Source organism: Salmo salar, chromosome ssa09 (genome assembly GCF_905237065.1).
Source record: "Salmo salar chromosome ssa09, Ssal_v3.1, whole genome shotgun sequence".
NCBI classification, from domain to species: domain Eukaryota; kingdom Metazoa; phylum Chordata; class Actinopteri; order Salmoniformes; family Salmonidae; genus Salmo; species Salmo salar.
Genome location: NC_059450.1, coordinates 10,944,819 through 10,967,017, shown reverse-complemented (window position 1 = coordinate 10,967,017; position 22,199 = coordinate 10,944,819). Strand labels below are relative to the sequence as shown.

Below are 22,199 nucleotides of genomic sequence, written 5' to 3'. Positions count from 1 at the left end.
CTGGCCACTCCTCTTTCTCCTTTTCCCAGCCAGGAAGGCGAATAGAGGCGAGTTGCAGAAATTAATCTGTGGTCTTCTCCAAATAGAACTGTCTCTTTTTCTCTCCCTCTGTTTATTACTCTGTCTGTCTCTTCACCAGGTCATCCTGTGTCTGAGGTATCTCCTCCTCAATAAAGCTAAGTAAAGGATTACTGGTCGGGGCTGTTTTCATGTTTTTGCCAGAAAATAACAAACTTTATTTACCTGGAAGGATTACATGAATCACTTGTTTGACTTCTCATATACTGTCTCAACCCTGACACACATCAAACACCCACATTGACTGACTGCTCTGCTCAATTCATGTCAGGAATGCCTCATTCTATTACCATTTTAGCCACACTCGGCAGTGGACTGGAGTTCAAAACGCTCCCTTTCACATAAATCATCAAACTGGGCCTAGTTTTCTAATATCCTGTACAGGGTTTGTTAGGAATTGAGTTTAGCTCCCTTGAATGAAGGGTTCAGCTAAGGTTTTTGGGGTCTGGAACGGGTGGGTTTGTGTACAGATGAGTTTAATCATTTCGGAGAAACTCTGAATCCCAACCCCATTTCTGAGAGGCCATTCTAAGGCTGCAGCGTTTTTTTATCAGAGTGGTATGTTTCCCATTACGCTGCATTTCTCTGCGGTCCGTTTTAGATACAAAGGCCTGGCTTAAGACATAGGAATGGCAATTACAGGCTTAAACTTTGCCACGGATGTATACGAAAAGCAAAGTTGTGCTTTAATGTCCGCTGGCATAGCGGAGAGAAGATGCAACCCAATTCGGCCAAAGAAACACGACAGTTTAAGTAAATGAAAACATGTCGGCGTCTAAAGTGAAAACATCATTTGCTCTCGTTTTCAGGTAGACGAGGGATTGGCAGACTCCTCTAGCGCAATAATCCTCCCTCTCTGGAGTGTTGACGCTGTGAGGCCACGCGCCAGCCAATCCATCCGTTGGTTAGAGAGCCTCTTCGAGTTCGCCCACCTGCCCGTCGGCCTGAGGAACGCGCCAAGGCCCGGGCTCGCCATTGTGACGGACCACTGTTGTTCTTTTCACCGCCAAACATTGATTCTCTTTATGGCCCTCTGAAAACAAATGTGTGTTGGCATTTCGCTTCTCTCCTGGCCCCTTTATGGAAATGCTCAGAGCCTCATTGTGGGGCATCTGCACATCGTCCACACACAGAGGGTGGCTGTAAGTATTGTCAAGTGACACATTCAGCGCCTGCAGAGGTAGGAGAGCGGGGAGGAATAGAGGGAGAATTCTGCTCTTTCCAGTCAGCTGCAGTATGTGGGAGTGTTGGAGGAGAAGAAAGGCTTGTCGAGCCAGTTTTTGGATTGATTAGCATTTGGAAGAGCCCAGAAACCTCCCAAGCGCTAGGCACTGCAACAGACAGTATATAAGAGCCTGTGCTTGTAATGCAAGACCCCATCAATGGGGCTATTGTGTGAAACCGGCTGCAGGATTCCTGACATGCTTTATTTCTGTCTTCAGCCTTTTAAAAGTAACGTGTCGGCTTCCGATCTCACCACAGCGCAATCCTCCAGCTTGTCAGTCTCACGAAAGATGGACTGATAGCAATCGAACAAAGCCCCTCCTGTCTCCCTCCACCAGTGTCAGAAGCAATTAACGTCAATTACTTGACGTCATGGCCAACCATTCTTCCTCGATTTACTCAAAATCTTTCTCTTGATGTGTCCTATTGGCACGTTCGGAGGCACTTAAAACAGCGCTCCATGTGCCACAGTACAGTAGATGGTCAAACGTGTTGGATGGTGTTACACCAGATAATAAACCCATGCCAATTATGTGTGATTCTCCTGACCTGTGCTATTATCAGAACAAGGGCACTAGTATTAAGAGGGATGACGTTTGGATGACTCAGTCCTTTGCGGCTGACTGGTAGCTGCCAGCAGACAGTTCGGGTTGGACAGCGTGGTGTGAATGCTAGGAATGGGGTCTTTGTGCAACAGTGATGGGTACCTTTACTTAGTCCATGTTTGGAAGATGCTGTTAACAGTGTGTATGCTGGGTACCACCATGGGTCAGAGTCAATAAAAGGCTCCTGTAAGTACTCATACATGTAGCTCTGGGCATCTCTGTAGAAGTATGCTCGACTCTACTCCCCATACACCGGTGATTGAGACTGAAGATTTGACTAGTTCAGATACAGGTTATAATGAAATACATTGGAAATATGTGTGTTATAGGGAGTTAATACTTAAAATAATTTGTCAATCCCAAAAATGTGAAAATAAAACGTACAGTGACGTCCGAGGGTAATGGTTCAGAATATGTTTGCATGACCGCATTCATTAGCAATTCTTTGGCATTGTCTTCGTAAACTATGTGGAATAGATCTATGTTTTCTTAGGAAAGACAAAGCTTCACTTAAGATTCCTTAGAGGCAGTAGGGGAGTGTGTGCTCTGTGTAGACACTGCAAGAGCTGGAGGAAGTCCCCTCCGTGCCGCACTAGTGTGTGTGTCTCACTGGCTCCTGTTGGTCTGCGTCTTTGTGCACACAAATAAACAGAGCCCAGCTGGACTGCTGGAACAGCACAAGGCTCTCAGCGCGGGTTGATACAGCGCGTGGGAAATGGAATCAAAATCACATTCCCTCACTACCATGAATCTAACTATCCATGGAAATCCCCATCGTCACTGACCTTCCCAGGTGTGATTGGGTGTTTTTGGTAGTGGACAGTGTGTTTTGTGCATTTGAGAGGTTGTGTTTGTTTTGTGTATGTGTACTTCATGACAGACAGACAGACAGACAGACAGACAGACAGACAGACAGACAGACAGACAGACAGACAGACAGACAGACAGACAGACAGACAGACAGACAGACAGACAGACAGACAGACAGACAGACAGACAGACAGACAGGGCAACCATCTAATGGCCCTCATGTGAGAGGTCAGTTGACTATTAGCATGGCCATCTGTCCCTCCCTTCAGCCCGCACTGACCCTTTGGTTAGATGGTTGTGATGGAGCACAGTGAGGGGCATTGTCCAGCGGAGCACAGCTGTTCTGCTCTCCTCTTCTTTCTCACCCACCTGCTTCACACCCTGCCTGCACTTCCTCTTGGGCTAGACTCAGACGCTACCCTATGTGTCAGCACTCCACTACTATGGCAAACTACAAAAAAGTTTTGGGCTGATGCCTTAAAAAGGATAGGAAGCATGAGTTTTTACTCACCAAAGTAACAACACAGTATGGTCAAAGACTTAGTTGTAGTTGCGATTTATTTTTATTTTTTTTATGTTACATTTTTAACCTTTTATTTAACTAGGCAAGTCAGTTAAGAACAAATTCTTATTTACAATGACGGACTACCCCGGTCAAACACGGACGATGCTGAGCCAATTGTGCGCCACCCTATGGGACTCCCAATCACGGCCGGATGTGATACAGCCTGGATACCGATCTGTTATCTGGTTACCTATAACTACAAACATAGTTGTGTTTTAGCGTTTTTATATATTTATTAACTTATTCCTGGATATCTAAGGAATTACCCACAATGCACTATTTCTCATCATCATATGGAGTACCGGTGCTACCTAGCTAGATCCAGCTGGCTAACGTTAGCTATTAGCCACACTAGCATGTATTTACATTCTAACTTAATGTTAGCAGGCTAGTAGGACTAAAGTTAGCAGGCTAGTTGGCTTGTAAGTTAGCAGAAAATTGCATTGAAACCAGTAGTCATGTGCAATCAATTTGGTTTAATTTTAAGTTATACATTTTTTTATTTTTTGTCTGTTGGAGTTTACATTACAGGGAATAAGCTGGCTTGTTATTTCCGGCATGACTTCAGAAATCAGTTTTAGGTAATAACTTGAAAAATAGAAAAGTGAGGTGTAACTTTGCATTGGGACTTTTGATGCGTATAGCCTACTAATGCAAATCCATATGTTACATGTGGTAACGTGTATATACTACCTACCCCTTTAAGTTATTTCCCAGGTATCAATGTGGAGTCATATTGGGGGATGTTCATTGGTTATTCCTTACTTATTTCACATAACGACAGGTATGTGCACTGCTTACACTCTTAGAAAAAAGGTTCCATCTAGAACCTAAAAAGGTTCTTAGGCTCCCCCATGGGAGAACCCTTTGAAGAACCCTTTTGGGTTCTACCGGGTCAATTGTGGAGTAGCACAGCTAACCAGAACACTAGCTAGAGCAAATCATTACTCGTCTCCGTACTGAGGTCACTGAGTCACGTGCTTGTGGATTGCATGTCAGTAGGTGCAGAGGGCACTGATTCTGTTACAGCATTTAGCTTACTGTACATCTGGTTGTGTGTGTGTGTGTGTGTGTGTGTGTGTGTGTGTGTGTGTGTGTGTGTGTGTGTGTGTGTGTGTGTGTGTGTGTGTGTGTGTGTGTGTGTGTGTTCCTGCCTGTGTACAACAACAACAACGAGGTCTTAACCCCGGTCTGTTTACCCAGCAGATCTAGCTCAGCTGGGCATTAAGGTATCTGAGCTTCAATTGTGTCAAGATTTTTCCTCTGCAAATTGAGCAGATTCAGCCCTTAGTAATGTGATTAGCAAACAGCAGCCGCAAGGCTGGGCCCAAACCAGCCTGCCTTCAGTTAGCTTAGCACAATGGTGTGGTAAGCGGCTAATCCAACTGCAGAAAGACCAACCTCTGCCTGATCCATTTTTGGGGCGAAACAATGGGAAATACCCTCCAAACCCAGCTTGTGCTTTCCCACAGCTTAAGAGAGAGACACACACACACACACACACACACACACACACACAGACACAGACACAGACAAACAGAGATGTCGAGAGGAAAATTGATTGATCATACCCTATTCAAAGGCACTTCAATCTTTTGTTTTGCCCATTCACCCTCTGAATGGCACACATACACAACCTATGTCACAATTGTCTAGCGGAGATGGAGCAGAGTCTCCTGTCTCCTCCCCTTCATCTACACTGATTTGAAGTGGATTCACCTGGTCAGTCTATGTCAAATCCATGTAATGTTTTGTACACTCAGTGTGCATTTATTTCGAGGCTACAAACAAAGATCGAACATCCTCGTTTGCAGAACACTCCCATTTGAACACCAGCTTCTAAATGAGTCTGAGCAGCAAACCTCTGATAGTCATCTCCTCATGTTTCCTCTGCTGTCAGACCCAGATAACAAACTGGAGCTATGAGTCACCAAACTAAATGGACTTCTCTCGCTTTTCATGATGCCGGAACAGCAAGAGCAGCGATCAGCGTTGCAGGGCCTCTACTAGAGATAGACGAAATATCTCAGTGTGTCATCTTTAGCATGTTTAACAGTCCTTCCTCCTATTTCTTCTTTCACTCTCGCTTCCTCTCCTCTAGAATCTCCAAAAACATCCCCACCACCAAAGACATAGAGCCCCTGCTGGAGATCGACGGGGACATCCGGAGCTTCGAGGTGTTCCTGTCCTCTAGGACGCCCGTCCTCACGGCACGCGACGTGGAGATGTTCCTCCCCTGCACCGTCAACCTGGACCCCAAACTCCGGGAGATCATCGCAGGTCTGTATATTTACACACAAGCATCACTATTCTAATGGTCATTCCACTCAGTTTGTCAACATCACTCAGCTCAAAGACCTAGGCCCATATTCACAAAACATCTCAGAGTAGGAGTGCTGATCTAGGATCAGTCCCTACCTGTCCATATACTCCTATTCATTATGATCTAAAAGGAAAAACTGATCCCATGTTATCATTTCTACTCTGAGACTCTCTTTGTAAACATGCCATTAATTGAAATGAATGTACAGTGCCTTCAGAAAGTATTCATACCCCTTGACTTATTAATACTTATGTAAATAGGATATTTCTATTTCATTTTCAATAAATTTGCAAAAATGTCTATAAAAACATGGTTTCAGTTTGTCATTATGGGGTGGAGATGGGTGAGATAAAAAAAATTGATGTAATCCATTTTGAATTCAGGCTGTAACACAACAAAATTAGGAATATGTCAAGGTGTATGAATACTTCCTGAAGGCACTGTAAGTGTTCTGTCAATATATTTGTGTAATTAGCTAAATTGTTACTTACTCATTGATCTGCAACCAAACACATTTAAATGCAGCCAAAGACAACAGTCGGTCAGCTATCCAACTCAAAGGCCTAATGTCACTAATAAAGGAGACTGTATGTGTGCGTGTGCGAGCGAGCTTTGGAAGGTGACCAATGCCTCTGTCCCTCCCTGGCCAGTCATCCAGTCCTGTTTCCAGTGTCCTGCAGCCAGCCAGTGGGCACGGTGGTCAGTGATACCCACTCACTCACTCACTTACCAGGCTGACTCACTCACTCACAAGGCCTCCATTGTGCTCCCTTACTGCAGGGTTGAGTCTCTACTCAACCCATCATTCAACAACATGCACTCTTATGACCGAGACATTTTGGTGCCCGTTTCTTACCTGGCCACTTATCCCACTCTGTTTTATTGTTTCGTTTTTTTTGTATTATAAGACAGTTAAAATGCAATTTATCTGCAGACAAAATACAGTTTTCTTGGCAAAAGTGAGAGTTTGAATTAATGTTGTCTATTTTCAGTAAAGCCAATAACTTTAACAATGTGTTATTTTCCACCCTGCTCCCTCAAGTGCACTCAATCACATCATGAAAGTTTATCCATGTACGTGGCATTTGATTTGCATTCTCTCCACAGAACCTCTCTATGTGAACCCGCTAAGAACGATCAAATATGTTTGGTTGAATCTGTTTCTGAGTGGGTGGATCTAAAGTCTCTTTATAGTCGGAGCCAAGACGGGATCTACATCAGCATCAGAGATGAAATGTCTCCTTTTCGCTCCCCCGCTCTACCCTCCCTTCCTCCTCTCCCTCTCTCTCTTCATAATGTCTTTCTGTCTCTCCACCCACTCCCTCCCTCTCTCTATCTCTCTCCTTATCTAGTCCTGTTACCAACTTTCCCCCTCACTTGTCGCTCCCTCCTTCCCCCCCTCCCTTCTCCCTCTCTCCCTGTAGATGTTCGTGCTGCCAGGGAGCAGATGCACATTGGAGGAGTGACCTATCCCACGCTGCCCCTGCAGGACGTCCCAGCCCGCGCCTCCTCTGCCTTCGGCCAGCACTCGGCCGCCTGCTCCCCCACGGGCTCCTTCTCCGGCTCCCTGCCCCCCCAGGGCTAGTGCCCCCCCAGCCCCACAGCAGTTACTACAGCATGCCCGCCCCGCAGCACCCCTTCTACACCCGGGTGAGACGTCAACACAACACAGCAGCAGACAGGCAACTGACTGCACCTGAACCTAGCTCAGAACACATTCATTTAGTATACGGTAGAGTACCAAAGTTTTGTTCAACGTACTTCAGTACACCTTAGTATGAATAGAATCACAGTGCAGTTGAATCTACCTCCGTTTTCCTTTGTAGACACACGACTTAAAGGGATAGCGCACCCAAAATAAAATGTTTCTTACCCTGTAAGCAGTCTATGGACAAAGGTATGACAGCAATCCATGCTTTGTTAAATGATGGTTACTTACCTCTGTTTTGTTAATGTAACTGCACAGCTACCTCAATGCACCTCACAATACAGGTCCATTTACTCAATTCACCTCATTTTTAAATGTTACAGTGCAGACCTCCTCTCTAAAAAAATTGATCCTTCACAGTTCTAGGGTTACCTCAGATATATGTGTATGAATGATCCCTCATACAATCCTCATGTTGTGCGCTTTAACCATTCTCCTTCTTCATCCTTCCATATAGCCTTATTTCCCCCATCATGAGTATCACCTAACCCGGCATCAATACAGCTCCCATCCTCACCCTGCCCCGACCCAGTCACGCCCCGCCATTAAAGCAGGCTACCCCAGGGACCCCAATGGACTTGTAAGTACAGAGGTGCCTGTCAGTAGTACACCTAGCACTAGTAGCTAGCAGTAGTCCACTATAGTATAGTGCAGTGTTCTGTTCGAGACCACCTAAAGCGAGACTGCTAAAATCTAACGAAGGAACATTAGATTAACCCTCTCAAACCTTTTCAGCTAGTAGGCCGTCAAAATTGCTCTTATAAACAATAGGGAATTTTTGCTTCCTCATCCTTCTGCAGCTTGCCTGCCAATGCATGCTTGTCCCAACCAAGCACCCAAGCTAATTGGCTAAGGTTGGCTAGTTTACTAGCTAGTTACTTCCAGACACAAATGAGAACACCTCACTCTGACCATTTTACTCGCCGTAGCAGAGCTGGTTAGGCTGTTTACATGTTACCTAGAGTATTATTGACTAACTGTTACTTTTTTTGCCTACGTTTACTGATACTGGTCATATTCAGCAGGTGTTGCACCTTCGTAAATTCATCAGTTATTCTGCACTCTGGCACATTCAGGCGAGAGTGCTCTGAAATCGGAGTAGATAGCCAGAGTGAATTTGCGAATGCAAGAGATATGCTAACTATCTACCTAACGTTAGGCTCTGTGTTTTTACCTTTCTACATAAATAGGTGCACTAGCCTATTAGCCACATTATGACTGACTTGTGATCCTTGCCTTGCTAGTTTGATTGTATTGACATTCCAAGCCTTAGTTACATTCGTCCGTTTTTTTGTTCAGAATATTCTGTCATTGAAACTGAAACAGTGTAACCTGAATGCAGACAGCAAACAATGTACCAGGCCATCTGTGATTTACACCCTGATAGCAGAAGCAGTGGGTCACAGTAGATCTCTCCATCTGCCTTCAGGTCCATTATGTCATCTCGCATGACATAATGGATGTCATCCCCCTTTTCCCATTATGTCACTTTTCCCATCCCATTATGTCATCCCCCTTTTCATTCCTCCCAACGTCTTTTCACTCTCCAAGGATTGTGTTGTCATGTATTTTATTTACATCCCATGCTAGTTTCAGTTATTCTTATATCCAGTGCCGCCTTACCCACCCCGTGCCCCGTTCTGTGCCCATGTCCGGATGTAATCGCTGAGGATGCCAGAGAGGGCCTCCCCACCCCCTCTACCAGTGATCTCCCTATGGTAACACAACAGGCTGGTGTGGAGTGTTGGCATTAGCTGGAGCATCTGTGTCCTTCCGTCTTGACTGTCACAACTCGCCACACACAAACACACACCAAAATGCTTTCCATGCACTGGCGCGCGCACACAGCTAACCTTTTCCATCGGCCAGATACACTAACATGGTTTGGAAAGCAGACGGGGTATGTCAGTGACAATGTCATGTCTCATGTTGAATAATTGCACCGGTGGCTCCCCTGTTTGTGGCCGGCACCGGAGCGAATTGTAATAGCTCAGTCCTGTTTGAATATGAGTCTCATTGTCCAGGAGTGAACTAACCACTGTGCGAGTGCAACTGCTACCATTCTATACAGTATCTGCATGTAGGGAGCACATTCATATAGAACTAGTGCACAGGAAGGTTGAAGTAACTAAAGGCTAATGACATGGCAGTTAGTAATGGATATACACATTTAACAATAGCCAATGTCTCAGCTTAGGTTTCCTTTTGGTAAGTACAATGTGTCTGACTGACTTGCTCTGTTCACTATGGAAGTCCAACAGGAAAAGGCCTATATGCCTACTGTCCTTACTGATCCCTCTCCATCGCTTTCGATTCCCATCACCCTCTGTATCCCACCCTCTCTCTATCCCTCTAATACTCTCTCCTCCCCGCTCTCTATTGGTCTGTGTATATAGCACTGTCTGTATGTGTGTGCAGTGGGCAGCCCAGTGTAATTGCCTAGCCCCAGCAGATGAATAGTGTACTGGTTATATCCCCATAGGGCTGGATGAGGAGGGATTAGCATCAGAGGCTAGCAGGGCGGAAGCAGCAACTCAATGAGCACAAGGGCTTATCTTCTCACAGAGACGCTTCCTCCCTCACAGGCCTCTGTTTCCTCTTCCCATCCCTCTGCTGCCCACGCCCCGCACCACTGTAATTACAGCCTTATCGCACACAGGGAGCTCACACACACACACAGTTACACACACTTGTGTGCATACACACACACTCACATGCATGTACGTAATGGCACAGCGTAACACACTGACGCAGTGTGCACAGTCACACATACAACGTCTGGGTGGAGGACCAGGTTTTAAGGCTTCCTCAGAATGGAAACTTCTGCTTTTCTGTGTTAGGCGAGAAAAAAGCACTCTTTCTCTCCTTTCCGCTTCACTTTCTCTCCAAACATCACGCTCTGTGCTGTTCGTCCTCTCTGCAAAGATCATCTTCTGAATGTCCTCTGTTTCTAAAAATATGTATATCTTTTTTTTGTTTCCTACTGTAATAATTTGAAACTTAATGGCTTCTCAGTTTGTCTTTGCTGGAATGTTATAAAAGTGCCTTTGCCTGCTGTGTTTCAAGATAAATGTCTTGTTTTCTAGTCTGACGTGAATGTGTCTCCTGTTCTCTTGCGTTCTTTGATGACTTCAGCATGTGGCCTAATATCCTGGTCCTGTCTGCCTGTCTCTATCCCTCGCTTTCTCTCCCCAAAGCAGTTTTTGTCACAGCCTTTCAGACCCAAGCAGGTACACTCATCTCTTTGGATTTCACTGTCTCTAACTTTCTCGCCACCTTTCTACCTCACCTCCACCAGCTAATATAACACGTCATGCTTTTCCCTCCGCCCGTCATGCATTATAAACCTAGACGAGAACCTCCGCCCACCTTCCATGTAGCCCACCTCCACAGATAATATATTTTCTTCTAGATACGGTCGTTTTAGGTCGTTGAATGTAGTTTTAGTTGAATGTACAATATTTCTAGAACGTAGGCCTCTTCTAGGTCATCCAACGTATAATGAATCCTACTTCTAGTTGAGTTCAACAAAATTCACCAGAAAGTTTTTGTTGCCATGTTTGCGAGACTCAATTTTAGGAGCATGTTTCAAAATGCCTGTCAAGTAGTCTAATTTCTACACCTAAGAAGCAGAAATCGTATGGGCCATCATTATTGAGGAGCTCTACAGTCTACAAGATAATTGCTCTCTCTGGTGCTTTTAATGAAAAAAGGCTGCAGGGGCATGCTAATCAAACTGAAACAAGAAATGTCTATAAAACTCAACAGGTAAAGTTGTCTATGTTCCTTTGATACTTGTTCCTTTGTATAGCAGAGATGCAGAATGTTGTGTTACAGCAAGTCTTGACTGCTATCGCTATAGCTACACACACACACACACACACTATTAGTGCATAGTGCAGCTGATACAGCAGTACGCTACACTCCTTCAGCACTGTCTGTGTACAGTAGCTAACCTCCCTAACTGACCTTCACCCTCTGCCTCCTTTCACAGAGCGACCCCCCCCCGTTCTGCTCGGCTCTGTTAAGACGTCTACAGCTTATTTTCTCTAACGAGCACTCGCAGCGAGAGAGCAAGCACAGACATCTTCTAAGCCTCGCCGCCTTCTCGCTCATGTCGACAAAGCTGTTGTTTTGTTGTTGCTCAGTCTGAGACCATGTCCTAGTGGTATTAATAGAGAGAAAGAGAGAGTGGGGGGGGAGGGAGGAGGAGGAGGAGGGTTGTTGTGTTTTGTTTCACTGCTAGTGGGTGGCATGTCAGGCTAGCTGGGAGTCTCTGGTTCGAGATCATTAGGGGGGCGAGGATATTGGCCACTCTTCAAGCTTATATGAGGGGGAGACGCGCACACACACACACACACACACACACACACACACACACACACACACACGGCTCATGTGTGTACATTGAACACTGCACTACCATCTACAGCGTTCAGATTTAACATAAAGACCCCCAACAGAGCCCATATTGCACATCTGGTGCCACTTTAGTTACCATGCTCTTCTATTGTTACATCACAGGTGCCTGCACTAACAAAGATAATTGCATTTTGGTTTTGCTTGCTCTTTTGTCTTTGTGCCATGCTGTGAAAAAGGGAATAGTGTTCCTGGTTGCAGTGAATAGATACTCCAGTGTTAACCTTCGTTCATATTAACCTTGCTGTGGTTGTTGTAACATTATGCTGTGGTGGTTGAAGCGTTGCGCTAACCGTATGAGTTTGCAGTGGTTGTAAATGATCCATGCTACGCTACTTAGTCAAATTGTGTGTGTGTGTGTGTGTGTGTGTGTGTGTGTGTGTGTGTGTGTGTGTGTGTGTGTGTGTGTGTGTGTGTGTGTGTGTGTGTGTGTGTGTGTGTGTGTGTGTGTGTGTGTGGGGGACAGGGTTCCGGCTCCGGGGTACCAGGCGCCCCTGTGGTACTCCTCAGCTCTCTGAACACGGACGCGGTGTGTGAGCACGTCAAACACATCGACGGCATGGACCCTAGCATGCTGGCCCAGTACACCGCCACCATCAAGAAGGTGAGGCCTGCTATACACACACACACACAACCCTCATATACACACACACAATCCCTCATATACACACACACAACCCTCATATACACACACACAACCCTCATATACACACACACAACCCTCATATACACACACTCAGCCTCCTATGTTTGCTTATACAACACTTCTGTCAATAAAGTTGATTCAAAAGATTCAATATCAGTCATGTCAGTGTATCCATTTCACACAAGGGGTGTTTCTCAATATGCATACTACCGTGCTCCGAGCACGCAAATTGTAGAACGGAACAGTTGGGGTATGAGTCCAAATCAAAGTATGCAAAACAGAGAACAGAGGCCAATTCTCAGATGTGTACTTTTCAAAGCATGCATCGATGCAAGTGTCAACTGAAATATGAACGGAATATGACGCAACCACATAAAATACATCTCAACATTTCTTGAATGCCATCTGGTTTTGAGCTGAAGTGAGAGAAAATCAACTCCAACTTTGGAATGAAATGTTGCCCACTCGCATCGCATATGTTGCCTGAATACAATATTTTATGTTGATACGTTAATAAATACATACTGTGTTCATTTTGGCATGTTTAACTGCCTAGAATATCCACTGTGTAGTGTGCATACACCAAAGGCTGGCTAACGAAGAATTGGTTGTTCGCAAGCTACCCATGAAGAATTTTTAGCTAACGTTGGCCAGCTATCGTTCATAACAACATTAGTTTTAGGTCGCTTTTACATGTAAAACTAGCTGGCTGGCTAGATTAATAAGATTCACATATAGCTAGCTGATAATTATGACGTTACAAGCTCACGTTTGCTTTATGTAGTTATCTTGTTTAGTTTGTATTGTTCAAAGTTAATGCAGTAGCATGGGAGTGCACATTGCTTTTCAAATGTACATTTGTATGTACTCAAGTCCTCAGAGAACAAACTTGCAGCATGAGAGTGTGGAGCATGGTAGTATGCATATTGAGCAACAACCAAGGGTTTAATTTTTGTCTGTATTAAAGTTCTAATGGAGCTGTTTTTATCTCAATATCAAATCATTTCTGATTAAAAATTCCATACTGTACTGTGATTTGTTTTCAATTAAAATGGTCAAGAAGAAACAAAAATAGCTTCTAAGCAAAGAGCAATTTCTCAAGCAAGATTTTTTTGCTAGGACTGTCTGGGAGTGGTCGGAGTGGGGAGGGGAAAACTGAAAGCTAGCTGTTATTTGCAGAGAGGTTTTGAACTTCTTTCTTATTGGTCTATTAGCTAATTTACCGTCGGATGATGTCACTAGGAAGGCCAAAGCTCCATCACACCTGTCAGCAATGGATATGGCTGAAATAGCCGTATCGACAAAATTGAAGGGGTATCCACATACTTTTGTGTATATATAGTGTTTATATAAAACACATGGCAATCACATTTTTTTTACTGCACCTGGCCTTTTAATAATAATCTGTGTAGGCTTTATATGGCCCAACAAAACAGCCAAAGTCGCTGTCTGCATTGAGCTTCCAGTCCATTTAGACAGGATGTCATTAATGTCTAGGCTATATATCAATTCCTCTACACCAGGTATTCCCAAACTGTGTGACGCGTAGCAATGCCGACGGGGGTACGCCAAATAAAAATGTGATTCACATTTTTTTCTTCACATTTTCAAACAGTACATTTTCCAACGGGGCTATACATTTGGGTGAGGTTTTCTTCTCGCCTGAGTAGCCTCCGTTTCACTGCCAAAAATAAAATTATACCATCTGGTGTTTAGCGAAATAACAACACAATGTCAAATGTTTAATTGCTAAATTCTAATTATTTCACCACTATGGCCTATTTATTGCCTTACCTCCCTTATCTTACCTCATTTGCACACACTGTATATATACATTTTTCTATTGTGTTGTTGACTGTATGTTTGTTTATTCCATGTGTAACTCTGTGTTGTTTGTGTCGCGCTGCTTTGCTTTATCTTGGCCAGGTCGCAGTTGTGAATAAATCAGGTAGCCTAGTCAAATAATTAACATCCAATCACATTAATCGTTACTCTCTCGCGGGAAACCTTCACTCTTGCGCAGACATTTAGAAACGAAACCTGACAATTTGAAAAATAAGCCATGGGAGTTTTTGGAGCGAGAATAAAGACGACTTTCGAGTAGTAAGACATGTATAAAAGCAACAGATACCATTAAGAAGGGGCTAGAAGCATCTTATATGGTGAGCTACCAAGTGGCTAGGACAGGCAAGCCCCATACTATTGTGAAGGACTTAATTCCTCCTGCTGCCCAAAAAACTATACAGACAATGCCTTCATCAAACAACACTGTTTTACGATGCATCAGTGACATGGGAGGAGATGTTTTGAAACAATTACTGCTTTGCATAAAAGCCAGTGAATTCTATGCGTTACAGCTGGATGAGTCAACAGACGTGGCGGGCCTGGCACAGCTCCTGGTATATGTCCGTTACGTTTATGGGGGGTCAATTAAGGAAGACATCCTCTTCTGGAAACCAGGACAACATGAAAGGATATTTTTAAAGTACTGGACAGCTTTGTGACATCAAATGGACTTTGGTGGTCAAGATGTGTTGGTATCTGTACTGATGGCGCAAAGCCATGACAGGGAGACGTAGTGGAGTGGTAACGCATGTGTAAGCAGTTGCTCCCGACGCCATTTGGGCACACTGCAGCATCCACCAAGAGGCTCTTGCTGCCAAGGGAATTTGGACACTACAGTGAAAATGGTTAGCTTTGTTAAAGCAAGGCCCCTGAACTCTCATGTATTTTCGGAATTATGCAATGATATGGGCAGCGACCATGTAACACTTTTACAACATACAGAAGTGCTCTGGTTATCAAGGGGCAACCTTTTTTTAAATTGAGAGACGAGCTTAAAGTTTTCTTTACTGACCATAATTTTTACTTGTCTGACCGCTTCCATGATGATGAGTTTCTCACACGACTGGCCTATCTGGGTGATGTTTTTTCTCGCCTGAATGATCTGAATCACAGGGATTCTCCGAAACTATATTCAATGTGCAGGACAAAATTGAGGCTATGATTAAGAAGTTGGAGCTCTTTTCTGTCTGCATTAACAAGGACAACACACAGGTCTTTCCATCATTGTATTATTTGTTTTGTGTGCAAATGAACTCAAGCTTACGGACAATGTCAAATGTGATATAGCAAAGCATCTGAGTGAGCTGGGTGTGCAATTATGCAGGTACTTTCCCTAAACGGACGACACAAACAACTGGATTCATTATCCCTTTCATGCCCTGCCCCCAGTCCACTTACCGATATCTGAACAAGAGAGCCTCATCGAAATTGCAACAAGCGGTTCTGTGAAAATTGAATTTAATCAGAAGCCACTGCCAGATTTCTGGATAGGGCTGCGCTCAGAGTTTCTTGCCTTGGCAAATCGCGCTGTTAAGACATTGATGCCCTTTTCAACCACGTTCCTATGTGAGAGTGGATTGTGTGGAAAACTATTTAAGACTGAGACTCTCTCCAATACAACCCAACATTGCAGATATATGTGCATCCTTTCAAGCACACCCTTCTCATTAACCTGTGGTGAGTTATTCACCATTTTTGAGGAATTTTTTTTTTTCTTCTGTAAGATGGCGAAATAAAGAGCAAAATGATTGATTATTATTATTATTTGTGCCCTGGTCCTATAAGAGCTCGTTGTCACTTCCCACGAGCCATGTTGTGACAAAAACTCACACTTATTCTTATGGGACAGTTCAGCTAACATAGGCTAATGCGATTAGCATGACGTTGTAAGTAACAAGAATATTTCCCAGGACATATACATATCTGACATTGGCAGAAAGCTTAAATTCTTGTTAATCTAACTGCACAGTCCAATTTACAGTAGCTATTACAGTGAAATAATACCATGCTATTGTTTGAGGAGAGTCCACAGTTTTGAACATGAAAAGTTATTACTAAACAAATTAGGCGGCCTTTGGGCAGTCTTGATACAAATTTTTTACCCGAAATGTAATGGTTCATTGGATCAGATAAAAACTTTGCGCGCACACTGCTGCCATCTAGTGGCCAATATCTAAACTGCACCTGGGCTGGAATAATACATTATGGCCTTTTTCTTGCATTTCAAAGATGATGGTACAAAGAAAATACAAAAGAACGGTTGGTTTTTTACTTTGTATTATCTTTTACCAGATATATTGTGTTATATTCTCCTACATTCCTTTCACATTTCAATAAACTTAAGTGTTTCCTTTCAAATGATACCAAGAATATGCATATCCTTGCTTCAGGGCCTGAGCTACAGGCAGTTAGATTTGGGTATGTCATTTTAGGCGAAAACTGAAAAAGAGGTGTGTGTGTGTGTGTGTGTGTGTGTGTGTGTGTGTGTGTGTGTGTGTGTGTGTGTGTGTGTGTGTGTGTGTGTGTGTGTGTGTGTGTGTAGGCTTACAATGATGGTTAAAAACAACATTTGAGAGTGCGCTGACCCTGGTGCTAGAGGGGGTACGCAGTTACCTCCCAGTTACCTCCGCTGCAGAGGATAAGTTCATTAGCGTTACCAGCCTCAGAAATTGCAGCCCAAATAAATGCTTCACAGAGTTCAAGTAACAGACACATCTCAACATCAACTGTTCAGAGGAGACTGCATGAATCAGGCTTCATGGTTGAATTGCTGCAAAGAAACCACTACTAAAGGACAACAATAATAAGAAGAGACTTGCTTGGGCAAAGAAACATGCTCAATGGATGTTAGACCGGTGGAAATCTGTCCTTTGGTGTAATGAGTCCAAATTTGAGGTTTTTGGTTCCAACCGCCGTGTCTTTGTGAGACGCAGAATAGGTGAACGGATGATCTCCGTCTGTGTGGTTCCAACCGTGAAGCATGGAGGAGGTGGTGTGATGGTGTGGGGGTGCTTTGCTGGTGACACTGTCGGGATATCTTTAGAATTCAAGGCACACTTAACCAACATGGTCACAGCATTCTGCAGCGATACACCATCCCATCTGGTTTGCGTTTAGTGGGACTATCATTTGTTTTTCAACAGGACAATAACCCAAAACACACCTCCAGGCTGTGTAAGGGCTATTTGACCAAAATGGAGAGTGATGGAGTGCTGCATCAGATGACCTGGCCTCCACAATGACCTAACCTCAACCCAATTGAGATGGTTTGGAATGAGTTGGACTGCAGGGTGAAGGAAAACCAGCCAACAAGTGCTCAGCATATGTGGGAACTCCTTCAAGACTGTAGGAAAAGCATTCCAGATGAAGCTGGTTGAGAGAATGCCAAGAGTGTGCAAAGCTGTCATGAAGACAAAGGGTGGCAACTTTGAAAGATCTCAAATATAAAATCTATTTTGATTTGTTTAACACTGTTTTGGTTACTTCATGATTCCATATGTGTTATTTCATATGTTTGATGTCTTCACTATTATTCTAAAATAGTAAAAATAAAGAAAAACCCTTAAATGATTGGGTGTGTCCAAACTTTTGACTGGAACTGTACATATGGGCCTACTTTACTCAATTTATGCCCACTTACGCCCTAATTTATACAGTATGGGGCAGATTCCCGGACACAGATTAATCCTTGAATAAAAAGCAAGCTTGATGGAGAATCTCCATTGATAGTGCTTTTTAGTCCAGGATTAGGTTTTATCTGTGTCCGAACTGGCCCAATGTGCATGTATTTGATAAATTGTGATCATGTCTCTGCCTCTCTCTGCATGTTAGGCCAATGTGAATGGCCGGGTGCTGTCTCAATGCAACCTGGAAGAGCTGAAGAAAGAGATGAACATGAACTTTGGCGACTGGCAACTCTTCAGAGGCATGGTAAGACCACCTCCGCTTTTAAATACTCTACATCCTCCTTTTATTTATTTGATGTGTACATTAATATCAATTTCCTGATTTAAAAAATAAAAAAAACAATTGTTATTATTATAATTGTTTTATTTTTTATTCACTGGATTTGTGTGTTGTTATTATTGTCTTCTAAAAAATCAGGGCATCTTGTAATACATCTTGAGCCCTCTCTGGAGACATCGGAGGATTTTATAATCCGTATTACGAGAAAGTCTGCAGTCTGCTCCGCTCGCTCGGGGGGCTGGAATCAGGAACACATGTAGCTTGCGTTGATCAGATGTCCGTTTGTGCCTCCTTCCACAAACGAATGTTGTGTTGCCAGAACGTGGCCAGCCAGCGAGCCATCTGGTCCAAGATGGCTGAGATTTAGATGAAGGAAGGTTATTGTCAGTGGGAGCTGCAGTCAGCCAGTCTCCATGCAGTCGAGGGGTCTGACTCTGAATAGCTGCATGGTTTTACAAGAAATTGCATTTTTCTCTCTGAGCACTTCCCATGCCATCTGATGTGGAGACCGGGACCACTTACTGTATGCATATAGGCCCTATAAAGTTGACATCAGATGTACTCACCATCTATTGAACTAAAATACTAGTACTGACTTTGTGTTTCTAAAGTATTAAGATGATGGTGATGTATTGGCCTCCTACAGCAGCTGATGGTAGCCTACACGTTAGGTAAAGAGCTGGTAGATCTATTCCCATTGGTTGTGTGTTGTTCTATAGAGTTAGAAGTTGTATGTTGGTTTCATAGCTAGTGGTTATACTGTATATTGGCTTTGCAGCTGTAGATATTTCCTATGTTAAGTCTATGTATACCTTGTGGCTGGCTGTATGCTTTTCCCTCTAACAGTCCCCTCTCCCAGGTGATGGAGCAGCGTCACGGGGAGAGCCAGGCCCTGCAGGATGAGTCTCATGCGGCCAGCGAACAGGGCGGCAGCGTAGTCAACGTGGAGACGGCCAGGCACCAGGGAGCTCCCCATGAGGTGGGCAGCTACAGCTTCAACCTCAGCTTCGAGGAGCTGAGTAACGCAGGCCTGGGTCTGGAGGAGCCCCCGAGACCCACTCAGCACTGGCCCGTGGTGAGTTGAATACACACCCACCCACTCGTATACACATATGCACGCACACACGTACACTCATACACACAGACACTCATTGATAAATACGGTACACTCACATACACAAACACACTGCAACACACATTCATATGCACCTGCAGTACTTACATAGACTCAGGTCCTGTCTTCTACTCATGAGAACAGATAAAAACATTCACATACCCACAGAAATACACAAACATACCAAGCTATCCAAATACCCTTAAAGCAGACATGTAAGCAGTCAAATATGCAAGTACAGTTGCTAGTAAAAGTCTAAACACCCCTTGCACAGTCTTCGTATTTTACTGTCTTGAAATTATTTATTTTTTTAAACAATACAATTATTATTATTTTTTTTTACTACAGATCGGCACAGCCTACTCCACATTTTCAAAGTCAAAGTAAAATGATAGAACATTTTTCAAATAAAAAATGTGACCAACTACCTCAATTCGGTCTTATGTAACAAAATTTGAAATTGTGTTTTTTTGCATTAGATGAAAGTAGAGACTCAGAGCTTCAAATGGTATATCATACACTGCAGTTGAGGAGCAATGGGAAAGTAGTTCTGCTTTGAAAGTTGATGAACTTGTACCCCACTTTTGAGAAAATGTTTTGGTACACGTACTGGAGAGCTCTTTGTCTACACCCATTCAGCATCATTCACACCCTCTTAAGCCTTAGACCCACTCATCTCTTTAAGGATTCACATGTCAGGCCATGTGGTAAATAGAGTGAGTAGTGTAGTAAACAACCAAAGATTTCAAGACTAAAAGCGGTGAATGTAGTAGCCTACATTAAGGAAAGACTACAGGTAAAAATCCACTTTATCTAGTCTTTGGCCTATATCCTAATCTGACTTTGAAAGTGTCCAGTATACATGGATTAACGCTTCACGGCAGTGTGTCTTTTTCCATTTGATTTGTAGCTAGCTACAGCTTGATTGGCCCGTTTTTTTGTCAAGTCACACCAGTTCACACTGACCTTGTGCAGAAAAGTCACAACTTTTTTGCACTGATCTTTGTCGATATGGCCTGCTGAATTCTGAAAAGCAATATTGTTGAGAGCAGTATAAATACTTTTGCAGATATCCATGGCTAACGTTATACTGTATATCCATTGTCTTTGTCAAAATTGCTCAGTATCAGTAACTTTGACTGGGAACCATTGATGTAGAGCAATAAATATTCAAACCTTTTCTCTGATTTTCAAGCAAATTTAAGTCAGGACTAAGACTGGACCACTTAGGAACACTCAACACTTCTTGGAAAGCCATTCTGGTGTGTCTTTGGCATTACAATGTGTGTAATTGTGTAAGTAAAACTCTATCCGATGCTTAGGTTTTAGAAGACTATGGCAGGTTTTCCTGTAACTTTTTACCTGGTCTTTGCTCTTTTTCATATTTCTTTTGATCCTGACATACTCACCAGTCCCTGCCGGTGACAAGCATACCCATAACATAATGCTGCCACCACAATACAGAGGGTTTCACTATGTGTTGGATTGGATTTGACCCCCAACCTATAGTTTTTAATTTAGGCCCAAAACGTAATTTCTTTGCTGTGTTGTCTTGCAGTATTACTTAACGGCATTGTTGCAAACAGAATGGAGGATTTGAAGTAGATTCTTATAATACAGCTTTCCTTCTTTTTACTTTGTCAAACAGGCCGGTAATGTGGAGTGAATGTAATGTTGTTGATCCATTTTCTATTTTCAAGTATTGTGGTGGCAGCATCATGTTATGTGTATGCTTGTCACTTTTAGGGATTGGGGAGTTTGTCAGGATCAAAATAAATAGTAAAGGAGCAAAGGTAAAAAGCTGGGATAGAGTTTTTTATTTTTCAGCGATTGCACACATTTGAATGCCTAAGACACACCAGAATGACTTCAAGAGGTATTCGGTGTTCCTGAATGGTCCAGTCTCAGTCCTGGCTTAAATCTGCTTGAAAATCAGAGACAAGGTTTGAATATTGCTGTCCATCAATGATTCCCAACCAAATGTACTGTGCTTGAGCAATTTTGACAAAAACAATAGATTATGTTGCACTAAGAGTTGTGTAAGGATGGTAGAATCTTATTCAAAAGGTATTAACAGTTGTAATGACTACCAAAGGCGCTTCCAACAAGTATTGATTTGAGGTGTGACGACATATGCAATCAATAAATCTTTATTTGTGACCCGTTTCAAGTAGCTAGGTGTATGTCACTACTTCACAGGAGAGGCATTTCAATGTGTTATTGTTTATCAACATGTGTTTTTTGGCAGAAATGCCTTCTGGAACATGTGAACTTTCAGGTGCTTTAATAACAAATGTGTATGCCAACTGTAAATACGAATACAATTGTTAAATTATGAGCCTAGTTGGTTCAGACAGGAACCTTCCCGCTAGCCATGATTGACTGAGATAATGGGTGTGCTGGATATGCCGTGAGATGAGTTCGGATTGGTCTGCCATGTAGAACGCTTCTGTTTATGACATGAGCTGCTCAGTATGTGTGGATAATCCTTGCTACCGCAGCTTTTTTTAAAGATTACACTATATGACCAAAATGCTTTATTTTCAGCACTCGGCGGCCATGTCCTGTGAGCTTGTGTGGCCAACCACTTCGCAGCTGAGCCATTGTTGATCCTAATGTTTCCACTTCAAAATAACAGCACTTACAGTTGACCCGGGGCAGCTCTAGCAGTGCAGAAATTTGACAAACTGACTTGTTGGAAAGGTGGAATCTTATGATGCTGCCATGTTGAAAGTCACGGAGTTCTTCAGTAAGGCCATTCTACTGCCAATGTTTGTCTATGGAGATTGCATGGCTATGTGCTCAAAATCAGACACCTGTCAGCAACGGGTGTGGCTGAAATAGCCAAATCCACTAATTTGAAGGGGTGTCCACATACTTTTTATATATATATTTA

General features: G+C 43.3%; 1 protein-coding gene across 1 annotated transcript in view; it reads left to right on the top strand.

Moving 5' to 3' along the window:
* kidins220a (kinase D-interacting substrate 220a) overlaps positions 1–22,199 on the top strand; it is a 114,236-nt gene that overhangs the window by 89,438 nt on the left and 2,599 nt on the right. The window contains 7 exon segments of the mRNA XM_014210197.2: positions 5,384–5,562; positions 7,030–7,169; positions 7,172–7,255; positions 7,771–7,893; positions 12,199–12,336; positions 18,055–18,153; positions 19,049–19,264. Coding sequence (XP_014065672.2) covers positions 5,384–5,562; positions 7,030–7,169; positions 7,172–7,255; positions 7,771–7,893; positions 12,199–12,336; positions 18,055–18,153; positions 19,049–19,264 — 979 coding nt within the window.